This window comes from Cynocephalus volans, chromosome 10 (genome assembly GCF_027409185.1).
Source record: "Cynocephalus volans isolate mCynVol1 chromosome 10, mCynVol1.pri, whole genome shotgun sequence".
In the NCBI taxonomy this organism is placed as follows: Eukaryota; Metazoa; Chordata; class Mammalia; order Dermoptera; family Cynocephalidae; genus Cynocephalus; species Cynocephalus volans.
Genome location: NC_084469.1, coordinates 99,628,429 through 99,649,850, shown reverse-complemented (window position 1 = coordinate 99,649,850; position 21,422 = coordinate 99,628,429). Strand labels below are relative to the sequence as shown.

General features: G+C 63.9%; 4 protein-coding genes across 4 annotated transcripts; 3 read left to right on the top strand and 1 right to left on the bottom strand.

Moving 5' to 3' along the window:
• Positions 1 to 558: 558 nt before the first annotated feature.
• On the top strand, positions 559 to 10,414 carry MAP2K7 (mitogen-activated protein kinase kinase 7). Its single transcript, XM_063111552.1, has 12 exons — positions 559 to 732; positions 2,467 to 2,514; positions 5,527 to 5,668; positions 5,832 to 5,898; positions 6,038 to 6,151; positions 6,240 to 6,359; positions 6,476 to 6,583; positions 6,675 to 6,854; positions 6,938 to 7,018; positions 7,141 to 7,283; positions 7,883 to 7,928; positions 8,045 to 10,414. The coding sequence occupies exons 1-12, from the start codon at positions 609 to 611 to the stop codon at positions 8,177 to 8,179; spliced, it is 1,308 nt and encodes a 435-aa protein (XP_062967622.1). The 5' UTR covers positions 559 to 608; the 3' UTR covers positions 8,180 to 10,414.
• A 389-nt stretch (positions 10,415 to 10,803) lies between these two features.
• TGFBR3L (transforming growth factor beta receptor 3 like) lies at positions 10,804 to 14,251 on the top strand. The gene is made up of 7 exons (XM_063111553.1): positions 10,804 to 10,873; positions 11,791 to 11,927; positions 12,002 to 12,301; positions 12,942 to 13,068; positions 13,172 to 13,330; positions 13,536 to 13,608; positions 14,072 to 14,251. Exons 1-6 carry the CDS (start codon positions 10,804 to 10,806, stop codon positions 13,601 to 13,603), a joined length of 861 nt encoding a protein of 286 aa, XP_062967623.1. The 3' UTR covers positions 13,604 to 13,608; positions 14,072 to 14,251.
• Positions 14,252 to 15,085: 834 nt separating this feature from the next.
• Positions 15,086 to 17,927, top strand: SNAPC2 (small nuclear RNA activating complex polypeptide 2). The gene is made up of 5 exons (XM_063112272.1): positions 15,086 to 15,302; positions 16,045 to 16,164; positions 16,331 to 16,399; positions 16,684 to 16,981; positions 17,075 to 17,927. The coding sequence occupies exons 1-5, from the start codon at positions 15,120 to 15,122 to the stop codon at positions 17,401 to 17,403; spliced, it is 999 nt and encodes a 332-aa protein (XP_062968342.1). The 5' UTR covers positions 15,086 to 15,119; the 3' UTR covers positions 17,404 to 17,927.
• Positions 17,928 to 20,078: 2,151 nt separating this feature from the next.
• CTXN1 (cortexin 1) lies at positions 20,079 to 20,327 on the bottom strand. Its single transcript, XM_063108883.1, has one exon. It carries the CDS (start codon positions 20,325 to 20,327, stop codon positions 20,079 to 20,081), a length of 249 nt encoding a protein of 82 aa, XP_062964953.1.
• Between the last annotated feature and the right edge of the window lie 1,095 nt (positions 20,328 to 21,422).

Genomic DNA, 21,422 nt, shown 5'->3' with positions numbered 1-21,422 from the left:
AAGAAGCGGCACCGCGCTGCCAGCGGAAGGCCAGGCAGCAATTAAGCATAACAGGGATCCTAATGAAACAGTATCCGAGGCGAGACAGGCAGTTGTTCGAGGGCGAGGCTGCCAGAGAGGACCAGGCCGGAAAGAACAAGGGGGAGGCCGAGGACGCACCGCGGTGGAGACCACGGGTGACCGCGGCAGGTTAAAGGGGTTCCAGGAATGTGCGTGCGCGGCAGGAGCCACGCGCGTGACCGTCTCCCTCACCCTCTCCGTACGCATGCGCATCGCTTTCCCCGCCCACCGCGCTCTGAAGAGCGGTGAGTTTCCACTCAGCGCCCGTGTCCTGTGCTGTCGGGGATTCACGCATGCGCACCACGGTAGTGATGGGGGAGGTGGTTTGTCCGTTGCCAGACGCGAACTCTAGATGGCGTCATCCCTCAGGTCGGGACGAAACACGCACGCGCAGAGGTTCGCACGCGGGAAGGGCGGGTGCGCGCCGCGGGCATGCGCCGTGTACGGCGAGACGGCGGCTCGGCGGGGTCATCTGGACGCAAGCGCAGTGCGCTGTTTGTCTGCCGGACTGACGGGCGGCCGGGCGGTGCGCGGCGGCGGCGGGGAAGATGGCGGCGTCCTCCCTGGAGCAGAAGCTGTCCCGCCTGGAAGCAAAGCTGAAGCAGGAGAACCGCGAGGCCCGGCGGAGGATCGACCTCAACCTGGATATCAGCCCCCAGCGGCCCAGGCCCGGTAAGCACGGCGGCGTGGGGGTGGGGGCGGGCGGGGCGGGGCGCGCGCCGCGGGAGGCCCCGCCCCCACCGCCAGGCCCCGCCCCCGCTTCCGGGGCTCTCGCACTCCTCTTCTCCGCCCCGCCGTTGTCGGCTCGCGGGGAGAATCACGGTGACCCGGGGGACGTGGGGCCGGAGGGCTCCGGGAGGCCCTCCCCCGGCCTGGGGGCTCCCACCGTCGGGGCCTGGGAGCCTAATTACCCGGCTCCGGGTGAGGCCCCCACCTGGTCACCTGTTCCCATCGCCGTAACTCTCAGAGCCTCTGTCACTTGCTCCGAGCCGGGTGCCTCCACTCCACGCGACCGCGACCGCGACCACGTCCACGTCCAGGTCCCCCTGCAAACAGACATCCCTTTCGACCCGATGATTTTATTCCCGCCATGAAGGTTTACTGTCAAGTACCCCTCCCTCCCCCCACGGCCTGGGAACTTGTCCGGGTTCAGCGGATGATCCACTCACACGCACTCGCGCGCACCTGGCCTGGGGACACCTGAGGTCACTTGACCTCATATAACCCTCCCATCTCTGACCTGAAGATTCTCCCACTCGCTCTTTCTGTGGCCTTGTCTGTTGGTTTCTTCTCCCCAGCCTGGGATGACCTTGTCATTGAGCTCAGCAGACCCCCCCATACCCCTGTGACTAGTGTCAGTCAGTACCACCATCTTGGCGAGTATGTCAGAAATGCACACTCAACCCCCAGCTTGGTGCCTTTGTCAGTTGGGCTCAAGTGACTGTTCCCCTTCTCCCCACATCCACCAGACCTAGGGACACTGAAGGCCAACGTGACTATACGTGGGCCCCTCCAGCACACTTGCATCTTCTTTCTGATCGATCCCACTATCTCAGTGCCTACCTCCCTGACATCTTGTCACCCTGAATCAACAGCTCCCCCAACCCCTCTCCACACACACCTGGCGTAGGATCACCACGACCACATGTAGCCTCCCCATTGCATCCCATAGAACCCCATCCCTAAATCCTCTCTGCTGGAAAGAATCTGATTTTCCCCCTCCCCACAGACCTTGTGAACAGTACCTCCCCCCATGACCCTTTCTCTGTCTCTCTTGACCTGGCAAGATGCCCACTTTTAATATCCCCACTGATATGACCCTTGTGGTTTATACGGCTCCCTGTGAGGTCATCCTGACAAGAGGTGGAAGCCACCCCCTGTATCTGGGTACTCCATCCACTCCCTGGTCACCCAGCCTGACCTTCATAGCCTGACACCCCCCCCCCACCCCATCCCTCCTTCTTTTGACCTGGGCCAGCATGCATTCCTTCCTGGGGAGTCTCTTGGGGATCCAGAGAAAGCCCCAGGGCGGAGATGCTGGTGTTGGACACTGCCTGGGTCAGGAAGCCCAGCCAAGACATGGAGGGTCACTGCTGGGCTTTGCAGGGCTTCCCTCCGAGGCCCCAGCATGAATGACACAGGGTTGTCCCCAGTTCAGAGCAAGGCCCGGAGAGGCCCATGGCGGGCAGGCCCCTGAGGAGCCCCCTCCAGGTGTCTGTGTCTTTGTCCGCTCCATCCCATCCTCCCCATCCTCCCATCTCTGTTGGTTTCTACCCATCTCTGCAGTTTGGTGCCTCGCGCCTCCCCCCCTTCTGTTATGATTTGATTTCTTTTCTTTTGGACAAATCGGTCGTTTCTGTTGTGATTTATCGTGGTGTTGTTTTTTTCTTCCTTCTCCCCATCCAGTTATTGTGATCACTCTAAGCCCTGCTCCTGCCCCGTCCCAACGAGCAGGTACCAGCCTTTTTATCATCGCTGCTTGGACATCTGCACCATTGACCTAACCGCTGCCCCAGCCGCAGAATGCCATCCCCCATCCCCCCATGCTCTGTGTGTTCCCATGTTCCTGTCTCCTTCTGTCACTCTCATTTTCTGTCACTCCACACGAGCAGTGTCCTGCCTAGCCCTGGCCTCCTCTGTGCCCTCTCACCTCCTTCTCCTCCCTTCCTCTTGGGCCTGGGCTTGGACTCCTTAGAGGAGGAAGCAGGCTCCCCCACTGAGTGGGAGCCGGTTGCCTGCCCAGTGGGCAAGTGTGTGCGCATGTGTGTGTGCACATGTGCATGTGTGTGTTTATAAGTGAGAGAGAGAGAGAGAGCGAGAGCTGGGCCAGGCCCATGGATGGTGCCTATTTGATCTGTCTCAACAATTGGGTGAATGTGTGTCCCTCCAACCCCCCACTGCGTGCTGCGCCTGTCTGGGCATCAGAGACACAGCAATGAGCAGAACAGACTGAACCATCCCCTTGCAGCACTGAGGCTGCAGTCGGGGGGCTGCTGGTGGCAAGTGAGCACATTCCTGGCCAGGGAGAACATTCCAGCCTGGTGAGAAGCTCTGCAGGGGGCCGGTCAGGGGAAGCCTCTGGAGGAGGTGGGAGGGGACAGAGGCCCTGTGCGCAGGTGGCAGTGTGTTTGGGAGCAGATGTGTCGGGCAGTTGGGCCTTGCTGGTTCCTGGGCGTGCTGTGCCCCATGCGTGTGTTGGGAGAGAGACTGGGGCAGGGGGCGGGGGGGCTGGCCCTGTGGGTGGTTGTGTGTAAGTGTGGTTAGGTTGGCCCTTTGTGTGTGTACAGCCTGTGTGTGTGTGTGTGTGTGTGTGTGTCAGATGGTTGGTGAAGGGGATGGCTCTGTCCCCATCTGCATGTGGGTAGGGTTTGTGCCATGCCTGTGTGTGTGTGCTTGCACGTGTGTGTGCATGCTCGGTGGGCTGACATCCGTGGCTCCTGACAGCCAGCGTGTACCTCACGCGTTCTCTTGCTCTCACTCCCTTATTCATTCTCTTTCTCTCACCAACCATCTTGCTCCCAATTCCACCCTCCAGACCTGCCTTGTGGCCCCATTACCACCTCTGTGACCTCCGTTCTCAGGGCCTTTGTGTATCTCCCTCCCTCTCCCCCCACCGGCCCCCTTCAAATCTCCACCATTTGTGGGGCCAGCAGCTCTTTCCTCGGATTCTGGGGCAACCCCCAGAGGGCTTGGTGGACTGTTCGAGGGAGAGGACTGATAGGGCTCCTCAAGGTGTGGAGAGGTTGAGGTGTTGTCCTCACCCCCAGAGAGCTGATGGTGCAGGGCAGAAAGGGGACCCTTTCTCCTAGGAGGGAGAACCAGGCAGTGTCTTAGGAGAGTCCAGGTGCAGGGGGTCAGGGACCCTCAGGAGCTAGGAAGGGATCAGGACTGTGATTCCGGCCATGGGCAGGGCAGAGGCGGCACAGGGATGGTACAAAGCAGGGGAGGTGGTCAGGAGCAGCAGGAGGTGGGGCCTCCAGGGTGGTCGTGAGCACTGGGCTCAGCCATGTCCTTGAGTCCCCAGAGCCCTTCCTTTGCTCCTGCCAGGCCTTGGTGGGACCTGCGCCCTTCTCAGACTGCACGTCAGGGTCCTATACCTCCCCTCTCTTGCTGGCTGAGGTTAGGCTCCCAGGCCAACAGGGCAAGGACAGGGCCCTGCTGCCAGCAACTCACGCGTGTATGTCTCTCCTCATTGGTCACTGAGCCCAAGTCATCAGGAGCCTGCAGAACTGTGGGAAGAAAGGTGGGCAAGGCAGGAAGTGTAGAGAGAGGGAAGGGGGTGTCCACTGAGGGCTGTGAAGAGTGGCAGGCCCTTGGGCCCCATGGGAAGGGGAGCCTGGGAGGGTGTGTGTAGGGTGAGCAAACCATTGCCCTTCCAGGGCACCAGGCTGCTGGGGTGTCGGGTCAGTGGAGGATCAGCTCCTCCAGCGCCACACTGGCCTCTGCTCTCCAACCCCTTGCCAGCCCAGCCAGGGAGATCCCTAGCTCCTCAGGGCACCTGCTCTCCTGTCCCAGGCCCCTCTCTGGCCTGTCTCTGCAGCGCCTGCTCTGGGCAGCTAGGCCCTGAGTCTTGGCTCCTGTCTGTCTCTGTCTCCTGCCCTCCCACCCCCTAATGCCTCCTGCCCATCCTGGGGTGTCCGCTGCCTGCCCGCTGCCTGCCGCCTGCCTGTAGCATGCCCGAGCTGTCTGCATGCAGGCTGCTGGGGAAAACCAAACCCCCCTGCCTGGCCCAGCACCCACTCCCCGCCAGCCCAGTTCCGCCAGCCCCTGGAGGGGCTTTGCCACCTGGATCCCCTCACCTAAAGAAGATGGGCCCAGCCTGGTGTTCTGCCCCTGCCCCCACCTTGGTTGGCCCCAGCTGTGCAGGCCGTGCAGGGAGGCTTACAGATCAACCTGCTGGCCAGAGAGGGGTGACCCTCCCTGACCCTGGAGCAGCCAGAAGTCTTGGTCCCACATCTGCTGTCCTCCCAGGGTGGTCTCTCTCCCTCTTGGTTGGCTGCCAAGTTCAGTGTTGCCAGCAGAGCCAGAGCCCAGGCTGATCCTGGCAGGCATTCCATGCTGGTGTGGTCCAGAGTGTGTGGGCACTGAGGCCCTGGGCCTGTTTCCTGGGCAGAGGTGGGGAGGGAAGGGACATACCAGGGAGGCCACAGGACCAAGGGACCCCCATGGGTCCCCCTTTTTTCTCTGTCAGCATAGACTTGGGGATGAGCCCTCAGCCTCTGGGGACTACCCCTCCCACTCCAGCTCCTTCCAGGTCAGGGGGTGGAGGAGGCACCCTGAGAACTCTCCAGAGGGTGGGGAGGGAGAACCCAGCTCCCGCCCAGTAGGGCAGGGGGCTGTGCCAGCCTAGCTGAGGGATACCAGGGAGGGCAAGATGAGAGTCCCGAGTCCCCTCCCAGTGCTAGACCTGGAGCTGAGGCCAGCTGGGCGCTAACCCCTCCCCACCCCTGGTTCTCACCCCCCCAGCCCTGCCGCTCCCGCTGGCCAACGATGGGGGCATCCGTTCACCGTCTTCGGAGAGCTCCCCTCAGCACCCCACGCCCCCCGCCCGGCCCCGCCACATGCTGGGGCTTCCGTCAACCCTGTTCACGCCCCGCAGCATGGAGAGGTGAGCGATCGAGCTGAGCTGGGCCAGCTGGCCATAGGGCACTCAGGAGGGCAGTGTGGGGAGCACTGCTGTGTGGCCCCAGGAGGAAAGTGGTTAAATCTGTGTGAACCCCGTTGGGTGGTCAGGACCCTCCTCCACTGGCACCTGCTCCTTGTTCCCCTAGCATCGAGATTGACCAGAAGCTGCAGGAGATCATGAAGCAGACGGGCTACCTGACCATCGGGGGCCAGGTACCACCCTCGCTCGGCAACCCCGGTGGAGGGGCGGGCAGGGCATATGGCAGGGCACACAGCCGGGCTAGGTTCGTTCCAGGCGTGCAGGCGGAGGCCCTGGGGACCCTGCAGCCCTCAGCCCTCGCTCTCCTCCCAGCGCTACCAGGCGGAAATCAACGACTTGGAGAACCTAGGCGAGATGGGCAGCGGCACCTGCGGCCAGGTGTGGAAGATGCGCTTCCGAAAGACAGGGCACGTCATTGCCGTCAAGGTGAGCCCTGGGCCCTCGCCCCCGGTGGGCCCCCGACCCTGGTGGGCCCCCGCCCTGAGGCTCCCTCCTTGTGGTCCCTCCCCTGCAGCAAATGCGGCGCTCGGGGAACAAGGAGGAGAACAAGCGCATCCTCATGGACCTGGACGTGGTGCTCAAGAGCCATGACTGTCCCTACATCGTGCAGTGCTTCGGGACCTTCATCACCAACGTGAGCGGCGCCTGACTGGCCCCCTTCCGTCCTCTCCCTGGGAAAGGAGCCCCTGTCTGGGGTGGGCAGGAAGGCACAGCCACCCCAAGCCGCGCGTGCCACCCCTTCCCCCGCAGACGGACGTCTTCATTGCCATGGAGCTCATGGGCACGTGCGCCGAGAAGCTCAAGAAGCGAATGCAGGGCCCCATTCCTGAGCGGATCCTGGGCAAGATGACGGTGGCGGTGAGCGGCCAGGCAGGGGTGCGGGCGACCGGGCTGGCAGCCTTCGTCCGTGTCCCCCCATCACCAGCACCTTCTCCTGTGCATGCTGCAGATCGTGAAGGCGCTCTACTACCTGAAGGAGAAGCACGGCGTCATCCACCGTGACGTCAAGCCCTCCAACATCCTGCTGGACGAGCGGGGCCAGATCAAGCTCTGCGACTTTGGCATCAGCGGCCGCCTGGTCGACTCAAAGGCCAAAACGCGGAGCGCAGGCTGTGCCGCCTACATGGCGGTGAGTGGGGGCCGGCAGGCGGGGTGGGGGCTGGGAGGCTGGCCCCCAGCCTCACGTGCGCCCTCCCTTTCTGCCCCCTCCAGCCTGAGCGCATCGACCCCCCGGACCCCACCAAGCCCGACTACGACATCCGGGCTGATGTGTGGAGCCTAGGCATCTCCTTGGTGAGTTGGGGGCCTGTGTCCAATCTTAGGGGGAGGGGAATGAGGTCTTCTGGGGGTGTGGAAGGATGGAGGGGGGCATGAGTTTGTTGCCAGCAGTGCAGCCCTGCCCGTCTCTCTCCCAGGTGGAGCTGGCAACGGGACAGTTTCCCTACAAGAACTGCAAGACGGACTTTGAGGTCCTTACCAAAGTCCTACAGGAAGAGCCCCCGCTCCTGCCTGGCCACATGGGCTTCTCGGGGGACTTCCAGTCCTTCGTCAAAGACTGGTGAGAATCCTTGCCCTGCCCCATCCTCTCCACACTGGGAGGCTGGGGAGGTCATATGGGGCCTGTCGCCCTGGGCAGCTGGGGAGAGTTGGGGCAGGAGGGGAGGGGAGGGTGGCAGCTATGGGGGCCATGGTTGGGGGCCACAGACAGGAGCTGGAGCTGGTGCTCTGGGAGTGGGGTTTGGACCCAGCCTGAGGGGACAGTTGTCCCCGTGGGCGTTGGGCTGGATGGCCCTTGGGCTTCGCCAGGGGAGGTGGTGAACAGGCAGTGCTGTCCCAGCGCTAGCACCTCTGAGCGTTCTGGGACGGCACGCAGAGTTGTACGTGCAGGAGGTCCATGGTCCATTCTCCCTGGGCTGCCCCAGCCACCTCCGATGTGGGAGCCTTACATCCCCAGCCCTCACCACACCACCCTGGGCCAGGAGGCTTCAGGGATACACAGCTGGACAGGTTCCAGCTGTAAGCAGGGCGTCTGAGGACATCTGCAGCTGCTTGCCACAGATCTTCAAGACCCCTGGCTCACCCAGGAGGGCCTGAGCACAGGGACACCAGGCTCCACCTCCCCGGCTCTCATCTCTGTCCTTCCACCTCTCCCTCCAGCCTTACTAAAGATCACAGGAAGAGACCAAAGTATAATAAGCTACTTGTGAGTACCTGGAGCCCCTCCTGGTCCCTGTCCCTTCCATGGGGAAGCCCCAGGGCCTGAGCATGAGGCCTGTAAGGAAGACTTCTCATCCTGAGCCCCGCTTCTTGGGCCCGCAGGAACACAGCTTCATCAAGCGCTATGAGACACTCGAGGTGGACGTGGCGTCCTGGTTCAAAGACGTCATGGCGAAGACCGAGTCTCCGCGGACTAGTGGAGTCCTGAGCCAACACCATCTGCCCTTCTTCAGGTAGCCGCGTGGCGGCGGCCAGCCCCACAGGGGCCCAGGGGCATGGCCATAGGTCCCACTTCCCCACCCGGCCACCCAGCTGCCTGCCAGGGGAGACCTGGGACCTGGATGGCCACCGAGGGCTGCAGACAGAAAGTAGGGGGTGCCTATCACCCCCAACTCCCTGCCCATCAGCCGTGGACACACGGGCCCACCAGGCCCTAGCCCTTCCTGCCCCGGGGCCGGCCGGCCGCACGCATCCCCCTGACAGACACTGTGAACGGAAGACAGCAGGCCGCAAGTGGACTCGCTATTTATTCAGTCGTAACCTCTGGGCTGGAGCGGCCCCCAGGGGCTGGGAGAGAGCCCCCTGTCCCGCATCCCCCACACGCCCAGCGTGCTGTCCCCTTGCCTGCCCCCACGCACATGCTGTTCTTGTCTCCTTCTGTCTCCCCTTTCTACCTCTCTGTCCCAATCTGGCTCTCCCTGTCTCCCTCCCTGCCTCTGCCTCTCTCCTGGCCTAAGCCTGGACTCAGCCACCCCCTGGCGGGACCCCTGGGTCCGCTTAGGTCTCTGTGGAGCGCCAAGTTGGTCGCTGGCATCCTCGCCCCAGCAAGGTGGTGTGGGCATTGCAACTGCAGCCAGACCGGGGCTGGTTTCTCTCTCTCTTTCTCTCTCTCTCTCTCTCTCTCTCTCTCTCTCTCTCTCTGTCTCTGTCTCTCTGTTTCTCTCTCTCTCTTTGATCTCAGGGGGTCTTTTTTGGAGTTTATTGTATTTTATTGTACTTGGTGGGGTGTTTAGGGGGTGGGGGGAGGAGGAGAGCTTGTTCTCATGGGATTTGTCGGTACCTTCAGAAACTTTTACCAAAGTCACGTTTAGCTGCTTGTGGTGGGGCCCCTGACTGCCTGCGGGCACTGGGGGAGCTGGGGATGGGGGCCCAAGCCATGGGGGCCTGGGCCGCTTCTCCTTGACAGCCCAGAGGTGAGCTCCAGGGAGCTCCTCCTCTCTAGGGGTCAGCCCTTGGGGCTGGAGACTGGCCACAGCTTGGGGGTGAGTTGAAGACCTCAGGGGGCACAGAGGGAGCCCGAGGGAGGGGCCGTGGCCACATAGGATGGCCTTCAGGGAAAGTAGCGTGGGCGTGGTAGAGAGCAGCTTGCAGCAGGGAGGTGTCGGGAGGGGATCGATGGCAGGAGTGGGGCCATGGGGCTGAGAGAAGGTGTCCGGAGGGGATCAGTTTGAAAGTGCAGGGAGTGGATGTAGGGGTTTGAGTATGTGTGACGGTGGCTCGAGTGAAAGGGGAGGCTAGGCTGAGGCATGGGAATGCAAGGTGGCTCCCCCATCGTGCCCTGAGCGTCCTTTGACTCACTCAGAGCTGGCCAGCCCCCAGCCCACCCTGAGGCCTGGGCTGGAAAGGACCAGGCACCCACCCCAGGGCCCAGGCCCAGGTGTCCCTTGGAGCCCGCTGCAGCAGCGGCCAGAGCAGGAGGGGGTGTGTTTCCTTTTTGTTGGTAATGCATGCACATCAAGTGGACAAGAAAACAAAATAACAAAAACAAAAAAACAAAGAAAAAAAAGAAAACCCCATAAAACCACAAAAACCAACCAACGCCAAAGGTGAGGAAGCTCGCTGGATGCACCTGAAGCAATGTAGGCTTAGGCGTCGCTGTCCCTTCTTACCTGTTGTCCTGATCTCATTATTGTTATGATATTCACAAAACGCCGCATGTTTAATAAGTAATAGAAGTCATCTTCTCTCTGCTCCTGGGGGAGGCCACCTTCTCTTGCCCCTGATCCCCTTTGTGAGGGGATGGGGGTAGGGTGGGTGGCCAGTGGGCCTGGCCCCCTCCCTCCCTCACTGGGCCCAGCCACGGGGGCCTTTGTGGGTGTCTGGAAGGTCACTTGGCTGGTCCCAGGGTCAGCAAAGGCCCGAGGCTGGGCCGCCTGGTTTTATTTTTATTTAACTTTATTTTCTGTTTTGTGAGTGTGTCCGCCCCGCTCCTTCAGTGTTAAGTGGGAGCCCTGGGGGAGTCTCTCCTACTTCCCTGCATCTCCCAAGACCTCCCCCTCTGTCACCAGCCATCCCTCTTGACCAGGCAGAGGGCAGACCGGGCAGGCAGGGGCCTGGGGTGGCCTGGCCCAGCCCACTGGCCCAGGGACTCCTCCTCAGGCTGCCAGTATTGCCCCGTCCCTTTTTAAAACAAAATGCCCTCGTTTGTAAATCCTTAGACGCTTGAGAATAAAACCCCTCCCTTTTCTTCCATCAAGTCTGTGGTGTGTTGTGAGCCTGGCAGGGAGGGGTGGGAAGGGACTGGAGGAGGAGTGCTGTTGTGGTGGATGAGACCTCTGCATCGAGGGGAAATTTAGGTGGGGAGGGGACGAGGAGGGTGGCATTTGTCACAAGCTGCTAGTGTAAGGTACCCCCTGCCCCCCATTAGCCACAGGTCGGGCAGGAGAGGAGCCCTTAATCCCCAGCAGGCCTTGGGCATGGGCTCTGATGTCAGCCCCTCCGCCCACCACCCCCCCTCCTTCTCTCCCGGGGTGGCTGCCCAGCCAAGGACAGGGCCACCTGCCCACTTGCCGGGCCTGGAAGCAGCCAGGGCTGGTGCCTTTGCTACTGGCCCTGAGCACCCTGACCTCAGCCAGTCCAGCATGCTGGGTGCCACACTCCTGCTACTGGCCCTACTCCCGGACACCTCCACCTTACCCAGTGGGCCACCTGGTATGTATGGGCTGGGGTACCCTGTGCCCGTCACACTGTCATCCCTGTGTTGTTCTTTCTCAACTTGACCTCTCGTCCACCCCACTTCAGGGCACCAGAGTGGGGTGGAGTCTGCCTCTGTCTCTGGTCCCTGGGTTGGCTTGCAGCTTGCACTTCCTCAAGGTCCCCAGCAGCCATGGGCAGGGCCAGGCTGTGCAAGTGGGGGGCAGTCTGCGAATGTTTTTTTGGAAATGGGTGTGCAGGCAACCCCGAGTGCTTGAGGTCATCGATTTGACAAGGACCTCGGCTGAGCGCCTCCTGAAGGTAGACAGCATTATGTCCGCCAGGCAGTGTGCATGTGTGTCACGCACATGTGGCCACAGAGGATGGGAGTCCCTCACCCTTTACTGCCACTGCCCTCAGCCTGGGAGTGCGGAGCCTGGACAGACGCAAGCGCCTGGTGGCCTGGCTGGGCTTTGGCTGTGCCCAGAAGAGCCTCGGGGAGGGCACCCTCCCTCTCCCCCTCCCCCTTTGACCACAGCGCCGGCCTCTCCTGAGAAAGGGGAGCAGCTGGGGTGAAGGGGATAGACCTCTGAGTGCACCACCGGACTGTCCACCACCGGGCCTCCACGACCCCTTTGCCCCAGGGATTTTCCCGCCCACTTTGGAGGTCAGGGAAGGGAGGCTCCTCTCCAGGGGTGGCCAGCTTTGCCCATGGCCTCAGAGGCTGGGATGTGACATCCAGGGTCTTCTGGGGGCACGACATAGTAACTGTCCCGCTCAAGGAGAACGTGGGGCAGAGCTGAGCTTGGGTGGAGCCGCCACCACCGCTGCATCCCTTTTCCAAAGGCGGGGCGAGGAGCTCGGGTCACTTTCCCTCAGGGCCTAAGAGGCAGCGCGTCCTCCCTCCTCTGTGCCGCCCTTTCCCACCCCGGCAGCACCCCCATTCCCCGTGGCGCCGGGCCCCTGGCTGCGCAGGCCTCTTTTCCGTCTGGAGCTGTCGGATGCAGAGGACACCTTCCCACGCCGCGCGGGGCCTCTCGAGGTCCCGGCCGACAGCCGCGTGTTCGTGCAGGTGCGGACACGGGAGCACCGGGCGTGGTGGGGACAAGCGGGGCGGGCGATGCTGATGGCGCCTCTGTTCCCCAGGCGGCCTTGGCCCGCCCCTCCCCGCGCTGGGGCCTGGCCCTGCACCGCTGCTCGGTGACGCCGTCCTCACGCCTGGCCCCGGGGCCCGCCCTGGCGCTGCTGCGTGGGGGATGCCCCGCAGACCCCTCGGTCGCCTTCCCGCCGCCGCTCCCCAGCAGCGCTGCCGGCCTCGCGCGCTTCAGCTTCCGCCTGCGCCCTGTCTTCAATGCCTCGGTGCAGTTCCTGCACTGCCAGCTGAGCCGCTGTCGCCGCCTCCGGGGAGCCCTCCGGACGCCGGCGCCTCTGACGCCGCCATCGCGGGTGCGCGAGCGCAGAGCCGGGAATCTGGGCGCCGGGAGCCCCTCGAGAGCTGGGCACGAGCGTCTCTGGCAGCTGAGGGAGAAGACCCTCAGGGTTTAAGGATCTGGGGGTTGGGGCGCTTTGGGATCTGGGGGCAGGGGTCCGTCGGGGCTGGGGGTAAACGCTGGGTCTCTCTCAGACTGCTGGTTAGGAGCAGGGACCCCCAGGGGCCCGTAGGGCTCTGAGCAAGGTTCCTAAGAGGACAGGGAGTGGACACTGGGTTCCCTCCTGGACAGAGCGCTGGGATCCTTTGGGCGGGGCTCTGAAATCCCCCTGGGTCGAGAGACTGGATGCAGAAGGCTGCCAAGGGGCCAAATCTCTGGGCATCTAATGTTGGTTCGCAAGTTAGGTGCTGAGGGTGCGATCGTATGACCTCCTTGACGAGCTGACACTTGGGGTCCTCAGGGGCTGAGCAGCTAGCCACTTGTACACTTTGGGGCTGAGCTCAGAGACTCCTAAGGGGCCAGATTCCCAGGGATCCAGTGGTAGCCTTCTGGCTGCGGTGGAGGGCTGGAGGCTTAGATCTCCTGGGAGCCCTGGGGACCAGATCCGGGATCCCAGAGCCTTGACCTATGCGTCTTTTCCCTCCCCCTCCCCCCAGTGTCTGCCTCAGGATGAAGCCTGCGCGGGCGCCAGCAGTGGCAGTGGCGAGAGCCTGGGTGGCGACAGCTCCCACCTGCACACGCTGACGCAGCCCATTGTGGTCACCGTGCCACGGCCGCCCCCCCGTGAGCGCTCAGTCCCCTCCTGTAGAGGGCCCTGGGACCGGGGGAGGGGGGTGAGGAGGACATCTGGGTCCCGGGCCCCGTTTCAGCGTTGCACTCCCCACAGGGCCACCCAAGAGCGTTCCGGGCAGGGCCGTGCGCCCCGAGCCTCCCGCGCCGGCGCCCGTGGCTCTGGAGCCCGCGCCGGTGGTGGCGCTGGTGGTGGCCGCCTTCGTGCTGGGCGCTGCGCTGGCCGCCGGGCTCTGCCTCGTTTGCGCGCACTCAGGTAACGACCTCCGTCCTGCCGGGACCTCCACCGGGCCCCCAGCCTACGCCCGTGCGTCGGGACCCGGGGTCGCGGTTATCGTGTCTGCGGGGCCTGACCATCCCTAGACCTGCTTCCGCTACGTCCGCAGAAGCCCCCAGGGGGCGCCCTTACCCTGGCGCAGTGCGCGCAACCCCTATTGCAGCCGCCCGATTCTCCCTTCCAGCGCCCCCGCCCCCCGGGCCGCCCCCGAGAGCCTCGCCCGGAGGCCCCCAGCCCAGGAGGCCCCAGTAAAGCAGGTAAGCATGGGGGGAGGAAGAGCTGGAGGAGGGAGGTGACGACAATGACATCATAGCACTACTCTACGCAAAGTTACTCTGCGCCATAGCACTGTTCCAAATGTTTACCCATATTAACTAATTTAATCCTCATAGCAACCTTCAGGTAGATACCAATCCCATTTTAGAGACAAGCAAAATGAAGCACTCTCTCAAGTTAGGTAACTTGTCCAAGGTCACAAATTTTGGTGGAGCTGAGATTCGAACTCAGCCAGTGGGTCACCCGCGGCAGGCTGCGGGCTCTGGGTCCAGAGAAGGGTCCTCAAACCTCGGACAGGCACTAGGAGAAGAGAGTTCCAAACCAGACGCAGTTCCCACTCTTACCCCGGCACACAGACTGATGGAAGAGGACGTTGGTCTGCTGGGAAGGGGGAGGCCAGCGTAGTGTCCTCTCCCTCGTTCAGCTTCGTCCGCCCCTCCCTAGGGATGACGCGCCCCCTGCAAGGTCCGAGATGCACCCAGACACAGCATCGAGACCAGGCCTGCCAGGATCCGACCTTCCGCCCTGGACCTCGGACCCGATGGGACCACGACCCTTGAGCTTCTCCTTTCCCCCCAACCCTCCGTCCTCCCTCCTGGGCTGAAAATAAACCTCTGGACCGACTGGCTGAGTCCTGGTGGAGTCAGTGTGTATGCATGGGGGTGGAGGCAGGAAGGGGAGGCTGGGGACGGGGCCTGGGACCAGGACTCCAGGGGATTCCGGGATGGGAGAGGTCCCAACTGGAGGTGTGGGACTTGGGGGCGGGGCTCATACGCCCTTAGACAAGTGTGCTCAACTGGGCCAGAAGAGACTCAAGGACATTTTGTCTCAAACAGAAAGTGACACCCAACCCAGCCAGCTTAGGTTTAAAATAAGCCCCGTCTCCCCTAGCCCACCTGCCTCCTGCGATCTCCCCCAACCCGACCCTTCCCCATTCTCGACTCTCACAGCCCCGAGCCCGCCCTCGCTCAGGCCTCGGCCTCTGTCCCAGTCTCCTTAAATCTCTCCTGGCCGAGCTCCTCCCTTCCCTGCGCATAGACAGAGTGGAACTCCTAGCCCCAGTTTACAAATGACGAAACTGAGGTTCGGCAAGGCTAAATCACTTGCCCATAGTCCCCAGGGCTGTCCGATCCCTCAGTCCAGGCTTTTGGCAGCAGCTGGACAGCTGCTTTCAGGCCAGGGCCCACCCTCTGAGAGAAGCAAAGCACACATTAGGAGTTTCATGAGTTACTCCAGGACTGGAGGGACGGCACGAGAGCCAAGATGACGGCCCCAGTTTATAAACGAGATCAAACGAGGGTCTCGTTCGCCCCCGCCTCAGTTCCGGTGCCAGTCTCTCATTGCCACAGAGGCGGCTCCCTTCGGCCTGCAAACGCGGGGCCACGCCCCCACCGGCATCCGCCTCTGCGTGGCGCTTTCTGGCCTCGGCGGCCCCCGTAGCCCCGCCCACCGGGGGAAGCCTCACTTGCGCGCCGACGCTTCTCTAACCGGCATGAAGCCGCCGCAGCGGCGGCGAGCGGCCCCGGCGCGCTATCTGGGCGAAGCGACCGGCCCCGCGGCTTGGAGCGCCCGCGAGAAGAGGCAGCTGCTGCGACTACTGCAGGCACGGCAGGGCCAGCCGGAGCCCGAAGCCGCCGAATTGGCTCGGGAGCTGCCGGGTCGGAGCGAGGATGAGGTACGGGGCGGGTCCAAGACAGAAGCGAGGCTGGGGGCGGAGCCGAGAGTGGGCGGGGCAAGGGTAAAGGTTAGAGGCGGGGCCGCAGTGGGAGAGGCGTGACCAGGAATGTTAGCGTGGTTGGGGTGGAACGTGCGTCTTAGGGGCGGGGCATGAGTGAGCCTGGTGGGCGGGGCGGGTCTTAGGGGTGGGGCATGGACGGGGCTAGAGCGAGACGGGTGGAGCGAGCTTGGAGCAAGCCTGAGGCAGGGCGTGGGCGGGGCGTAAGTGAGGCGGAGGGGCGGGGAGATTCTGGGGGCGGGGCGTGCGTGCCGCTGCGGGCGGGGGGAGTGGGTGAGCCTGGGGGCGGGGCGTGGGCGGATACGAGCAAGACTGAGGGGCGGAGCGAGCTTGGAGTAAGACTCCGTGTGGGACGCGGACTGAGCGAGGGGCGCGGTTGGACGGGGCGCCAGTGAGGTTTAAGTAGTGTCGGAAAATGGGCCCGAGTGGTGTGTAGAAGTGTGCGGCGGCTGCAGGGAGGAGCCAGACCTGGCCTGGGCCTGCCTTCTTCAGTAGGTAGCCGGTCGCACGCGGGGGCCTCGGCCGGAGGCCCGGCAGTCACCGGCATCCTTAACACTGGGCTAGCGGGAGGTCACAAGGCAGTGGGCGGCCCTGAAGCAGGCAAGGCAGTGGGCTTTGGCTTCTCTCCTGCAGCCCGGAGCTTGTACAAGGCCCATTCGGCCACCTCCTCTTTCTTCCCCAGGTCCGGGACTTCCTGCAGCAGCTCAAGGGCCGCGTTGCACGGGAGGCCATTCAGAGGGTGTATCCAGGTGGCCTACAGGGTCCAAGGCGCCGGGAGGCACAGACCCCAGCCCCCATAGAGGTGAGGCAGGGGGTCAGGGCAAGGCTTCCCAGGGCCGGTCCCTGGAGGTAGGGTGGGAGTTGGGGCTGGTGATAACCTGGGCAGGGGATACCCAGGAAGGGCAGGGCTTGGGGAACCCCTGCAGGCTGATCCCTGGGCTGACCATGGACCTTCGGGATCCACCCAGGTATGGACAGATCTGGCTGAGAAGATTACAGGTCCACTGGAGGAAGCACTGACAGCAGCTTTCTCGCAGGTACAGCCACCCTTCAGGCAGGTCCAGGGTGTTTCCAGGCAGAGAGTACTATCAGTCCAAATAAGGTGGACCTGGGTCCTGGGTCATCCTCTTGTCATCTCTGTGACCCCAGCCAGTCACTGGACACTTCGAGACTCAGTGTCTTCATCCCTGAGTCCATCTCCTGTCTGTGCTGCCTTCCTCGGTGTGGCAGGGAGGATTTGGTGAGCTGGTAGAGGTGCAGGGCTCAGCCTGTGCATAGCAGGGGAGTGGAAGGTGGGAGGACCTTCCGTTCTGTCTGCCAGGTGCTCACCATCGCAGCCACGGAACCCGTCAGCCTCCTGCATTCCAAGCCCCCCAAGCCCACCCAGGCACGTGGAAGGCCGCTGCTGCTCAGCGCTCCAGGAGGGCAGGAGGACCCTGCCCCTGAGGCTCCTGGCCCTGGCTCCGCCCCTGAGGCCTCTGGCCCCGCCCCTGAGGTACCTTCTGAGTCCCTGACTGGCCCGTCTGATGAGGAAGACTTCACCGTGGACTTTGAGAAGATCTACAAGTACCTGTCCTCCTCCTCCCGCAGTGGCCATGGCCCCGAGCTCTCTGCAGCTGGTGCGAGGAGGGGGAGGGGTTCGGGGGGGGGCAGGGTTCCCAGGCAGCCGCCCCCGCCCCCCCCTCACCCCTGTTCTCTCCATCCATCACCAGAGTCAGCTGTGGTTCTTGACCTGCTCACATCGCTTCCGGAGGAGCTGCCCCGCCTGCCCTGCACAGCCCTGGTTGAGCATATGTCGGAAACTTACCGGCGTCTCACAGCCCCGCAACCCAGCCCAGCAGATGAGACCGGGCCTGGGCCTGATGATGGCACCATTGAATCCAGGGGGCCAGAGGAGCCCGGCCAGGCCACCCTACAATCCCCTGAGAGTGTCGGGCCCAGCGAACTGAGATCGACCTGGCAAGAAGCTGGGATCTGCCCTCTAAACCCGTTCCTGGTTCCTCTGGAGCTTCTGGGCCGGGCGGCCACCCCTGCAAGGTGAGGCAGACACACCAGACATCCTGATCTGGCCCTCAGTCCTGCCTGGCTGGCACTGCTTGTCGTGAGGACCCCAACATGGTGGATGGTGGAAGGTCCCAAACATGGAGCTCAGCACGGGGTGGTGGGCTTTAAATGACTGATACATTGGGAGTCTCAGAAATGGAACTGCAATTGTACAGTTTGATGGGGCCAGCCAGGTGGCTGGGTTCTTGGGGAACGGGGGATGCAGGATCCCGCCCACAAGCAGCCTGACCTGGACAGGCGGACAGAGGGACAGGACCGGCCCCACCTTTCCCCAAGCCCAGCTGCACCTTGTTCTTTGCCAGGGGGCATAGCTGGCACCCCACGCCACGAATCCCCTCTCACATGTCCTCCTTTGCTAGGTTTCTATTCTTTGTGCTCCTCCCCCTGTTTATGTCCCTCAGGGCCCCATATCCCCAGCCCTGTTCAGCTGTCTACAGTCCAACAGTCCCTACGCTGGCTCCTCCACCCTCTCCAGGGGTGTCCTGTGACCTCCAATAAAGTTCTGGCCAACCTGCCTTGCTCTCTTTTGCCTGTGACTTCAAGGTAGAAGTGGGGGCCTGAAGGGTCAGAACTAGGGATAATGGGAGCTGGGGGGTGGGCGTGCAAGGGAGGAGGGCACAGTCCCTGGCAAGGCTGCTACTGCCACGTCTGGTTCAATGACACCTGCAGCTACCTCAGTTTGGCTGTGAGGAGCCCCTTGGTGACTGTGTGGAGGTGGCTCTTTGACAAGCATGGATGGGAAGATGACAACCAGGCAGGTGTCAGGGATAGGTTTTTATAACAGGGTGATGTCACATCATATAGGTGGAGGGGAGAGAAGCCAGGAGAGAGAGGGTGGCCAGTGGCAGGAACAAGGCCCCAGGCTGGGGGGGCCAAGGGTTGGAGTGGCTGCCCCAAGTGGCAGCAGGCTGAGCGAGGGCAGTATGTCCCTCGAAGTGGCTTTGGGGCCTCAATGATCTCTAGAAGTAAGGGGAGGAGGCAGGGAGTCCTGGAGGGGCCTTAGGCAGAGGGGCAGCTCCGGGTGGAAGGGGCAGGCCGGAGTTCTGGCCGATCCCCAAGACCCTGTATTCTTGGCGGTGCCGCTGGGCTTCACTGCAGGGGACCCCCCCCCCCATCAGCTTCACCTGACCTGTGGGTGGGGTTCAGGGGCAGGTCTGGCGGAACCAGGGTTCCTCTTGGGGAAGCGGTTGTCCTCCCACAGTGCGGCCCTCCCCCACGCCTCACTAGTCGTCTGGGAGTTGGTGAGTTTTCTGCTCGCGGCGCCTGTGCCTTCACGCCGCCTGCCTTTTATAGAAATGCTCGTTTCTCCCCACGCACATTGCACACGGCTCCCCCGGGGTGCACAACACATCTCCCAGGCAGGCTGCCGTGGAACAGAGCCAGCTCGTGGTCACGGCTCCACAGTGCCAGACCCACGGTTCCAAGGCGCACACGGGTCTGGTGGGCAGGAGGGACAAGGCTCTGGAGGTTTGGGGCGCCAGGTGCGGTTGGCAACCTCCAGCGCCCTATCCCAGCTCCCCATGGGGCTGAGTCCAACCCAAGGCCCCAGCACCTCTCCAGGTCAAGGGAAAGAAGTGTGTAAAAGGCGGAGGAGGGTGTCTCCACTGTGCCTTGGGCTGGAGGGATCAAGACGCTTACACGTCCGCCCGCACAAAGCTGAAAAGTGCCTGTGGATCTGGGTGTCCCTGAGCAGCCTTTAGGAGCACGCAGAGCCACACCTGGGCTTCTCTTCCAGCCGGCTGGACTTTAGCCACATAGCTATGGGCAAGTCTCTGCAGCTGCCTGGACCTCGGTTCCCTGCCTGTAGAATGGGGATGCTAACGGGGCCTGCTAGAAACAGGAAGCCCAAACTCAGCACGCTGCTTGGCATGCAGGAAGCGCTCAATAATAGCTTTTATTATCATCATCGGCTCAGAGGCAGGGAAGAGTGAAAAGGCATGGGGGGGCCTGGGGGGATAGCAGGGGATCAGGGGGAGGCGGCACAGAGGCCGGTGAGGGGCGGAGGTGGGCTCCGAGGGAGGGGCGCGCTGACCTGTTCTGGGGCCTGGGCTGGGACCGAGGATGAGCCCGTGCGCGCTCTCCCCCCACGGAAGGCGCCAGGCATCCTGGACACAGCAGCCATGGTAGGTCTTCGGGCTCCGTCTCGGGGACAGGCTGTGCAGGGCATATTGGTATGCAGCGTCCACGCAGGGCTGGTGCCCAAGGACAGGCTCAACACTCAAGGTGGGGTTGAGGATGGCCGGGGAGGGAGGGGAAGACAAGGGGGGTCTCCACCCACAGGAACGGACATGACACTCATGCCCAGCGGCAGGACAATAGCAGAGCCACCTACACGCTGGGGAGGGGGCGGTGCGGGGGGTCCTCCTCCCACCCGGGATTCAGAGTCTGGGGTCCAGCCGGGCGGGTGAGTTGCGGAGAGAGGAAGGGACACGAGGTAAAGGCACGAGGTGGGCTCTGGCCTGGCCAGGAGGGGAGATGGGAAGGGTCTAGGGGTGAGGGCTGGACTTCTCCTAATGCCCTTCCCCCGCCCCACGCTGGGGACTCTGGTGCGGGATCCTGAACGCAGTCCAGGCCTGGCGGCGCCCAGGTCGGGCCGACCCTGGGAGACCCCGCGGGGGGTCGGCCCGGGGGGCGGGGGGGGCGCCGCGCCCCTCACACCAAGGCGTAGTCGAACTGCCCGCGCTCGAGCGCCTCCTTGTGGTCGGTCCAGGACGAGGCGGGCATGCGGCTGTAGGGGTCGAGCAGGATGCGCACGCAGCGCACCATCAGCAGCACCAGCACCACGAGCAGGCAGAGCACGAAGGCGAACACCGTGCGCTGCTCCGCATCCAGGCCCGCGCCCACCGGGGGCCCCGTCGATGGCGGCAGCGGCTCCGGCGACAGCGTCCACGTCGCGCTCATGGCTCACATCGCCGCGCGCCCTGCGGAGGAGGGGACCCGCCCGGGGCTCAGGGATGAGGCTGCGCCCTCCCGCGCCCCCGCGTCACCTCCTCCCACCACCCACCCCCTTACCGTGCCCGGCCCCATCCCCCGCGTGCGCCTCGGTCCCCGGGCTCCACCCATGCCCGGCCCTCGGGCTCGCCGCCACCACCATGCGGGGACCCAACTCCGGCCGTGCGCGCAGGTGGGGGCGCCGAGTGCGGTGACAGGAAGCCCCGACCGGCCCGGCCCGCGCACAACAGGTGGAGCGCGCGGCTCGCGGTCCCGGCGGCGCGACGGGGACGAGTCCTCCGGCCCCCGCCCCGCTCCCTTTGTTCTCGGGAACCTCCTCCCCCACCGCCCCCGCCCCCGCCCCGGCGCGCCCCTCACCCTGGCCTCGACCCGGACGGGGACGCACCGCCCGGCGGCCGCGCTCTCTCCCGGCGCCGCGCCGGCTCTGCGCTCGGCCTCTCCCCGGCGGTGGCGGCGACGGCGGCCCCGGCTCAGCCCACCCCACCCGCCCCTGGAGCGGCGGAGACGAGGCGGGCGAGCGGCGCGCGAGCAGGGCCGCCGCGGCTGTTCCCATGGCGACGGGGGCGGAGCCGACGCGGGGGTGGGGCCGGGGGGCGGAGGCTGCGCGGGGAGTGGCGCGCGGGCCCGCGACCCCGCCCCGCCTGCGGGAGGACAGAGCCCCTGTCCCCGGAGCCCCGCGAGCGCCGAGAACCCCAGGGGCGTGGGCAGCTGCCACTTCCACCCGCACAAGCACCTTGGACATCCCCAGCCTGACCTCAGCCCCTGCACCCCATTCTCCTCCACGACAGACCTCACCCAGACTTCCTGTTGGGGGGGTTCCAATGTCCCCAACCATCATTCATGGGCGCCCGAGCTCCCCCGGCCCTGGGGACCCCAACCCTCAGAGATCCCAGGCAGGTCACTGGAGGAATTTTTGTCACTGGTCTCTCCAACCCCCGAGGGCGGGGTCCTGAGCCCTCTGGGAGTGCTTGCCGTTCCTTCTTGACCTTGACCACCTCTCCATGACCGCTGGCCCACTCCCACCCCCGTCCCCCACTCAAGAGA

Coding starts and splice junctions, on each gene's coding strand:
- MAP2K7 (XM_063111552.1), top strand. CDS start 609: ATGGCGGCGTCCTCCCTGGAGCAGAAGCTGTCCCGCCTGGAAGCAAAG. Junction 5,669..5,831: donor ACGCCCCGCAGCATGGAGAG/GTGAGCGATCGA, acceptor TTGTTCCCCTAG/CATCGAGATTGACCAGAAGC. Junction 7,019..7,140: donor GGAGCCTAGGCATCTCCTTG/GTGAGTTGGGGG, acceptor TCTCTCTCCCAG/GTGGAGCTGGCAACGGGACA.
- TGFBR3L (XM_063111553.1), top strand. CDS start 10,804: ATGCTGGGTGCCACACTCCTGCTACTGGCCCTACTCCCGGACACCTCC. Junction 13,069..13,171: donor CGTGCCACGGCCGCCCCCCC/GTGAGCGCTCAG, acceptor CACTCCCCACAG/GGCCACCCAAGAGCGTTCCG. Junction 13,331..13,535: donor CCTCGTTTGCGCGCACTCAG/GTAACGACCTCC, acceptor TCTCCCTTCCAG/CGCCCCCGCCCCCCGGGCCG.
- SNAPC2 (XM_063112272.1), top strand. CDS start 15,120: ATGAAGCCGCCGCAGCGGCGGCGAGCGGCCCCGGCGCGCTATCTGGGC. Junction 16,165..16,330: donor AGACCCCAGCCCCCATAGAG/GTGAGGCAGGGG, acceptor GGATCCACCCAG/GTATGGACAGATCTGGCTGA. Junction 16,982..17,074: donor CCCCGAGCTCTCTGCAGCTG/GTGCGAGGAGGG, acceptor ATCCATCACCAG/AGTCAGCTGTGGTTCTTGAC.
- CTXN1 (XM_063108883.1), bottom strand. CDS start 20,327: ATGAGCGCGACGTGGACGCTGTCGCCGGAGCCGCTGCCGCCATCGACG.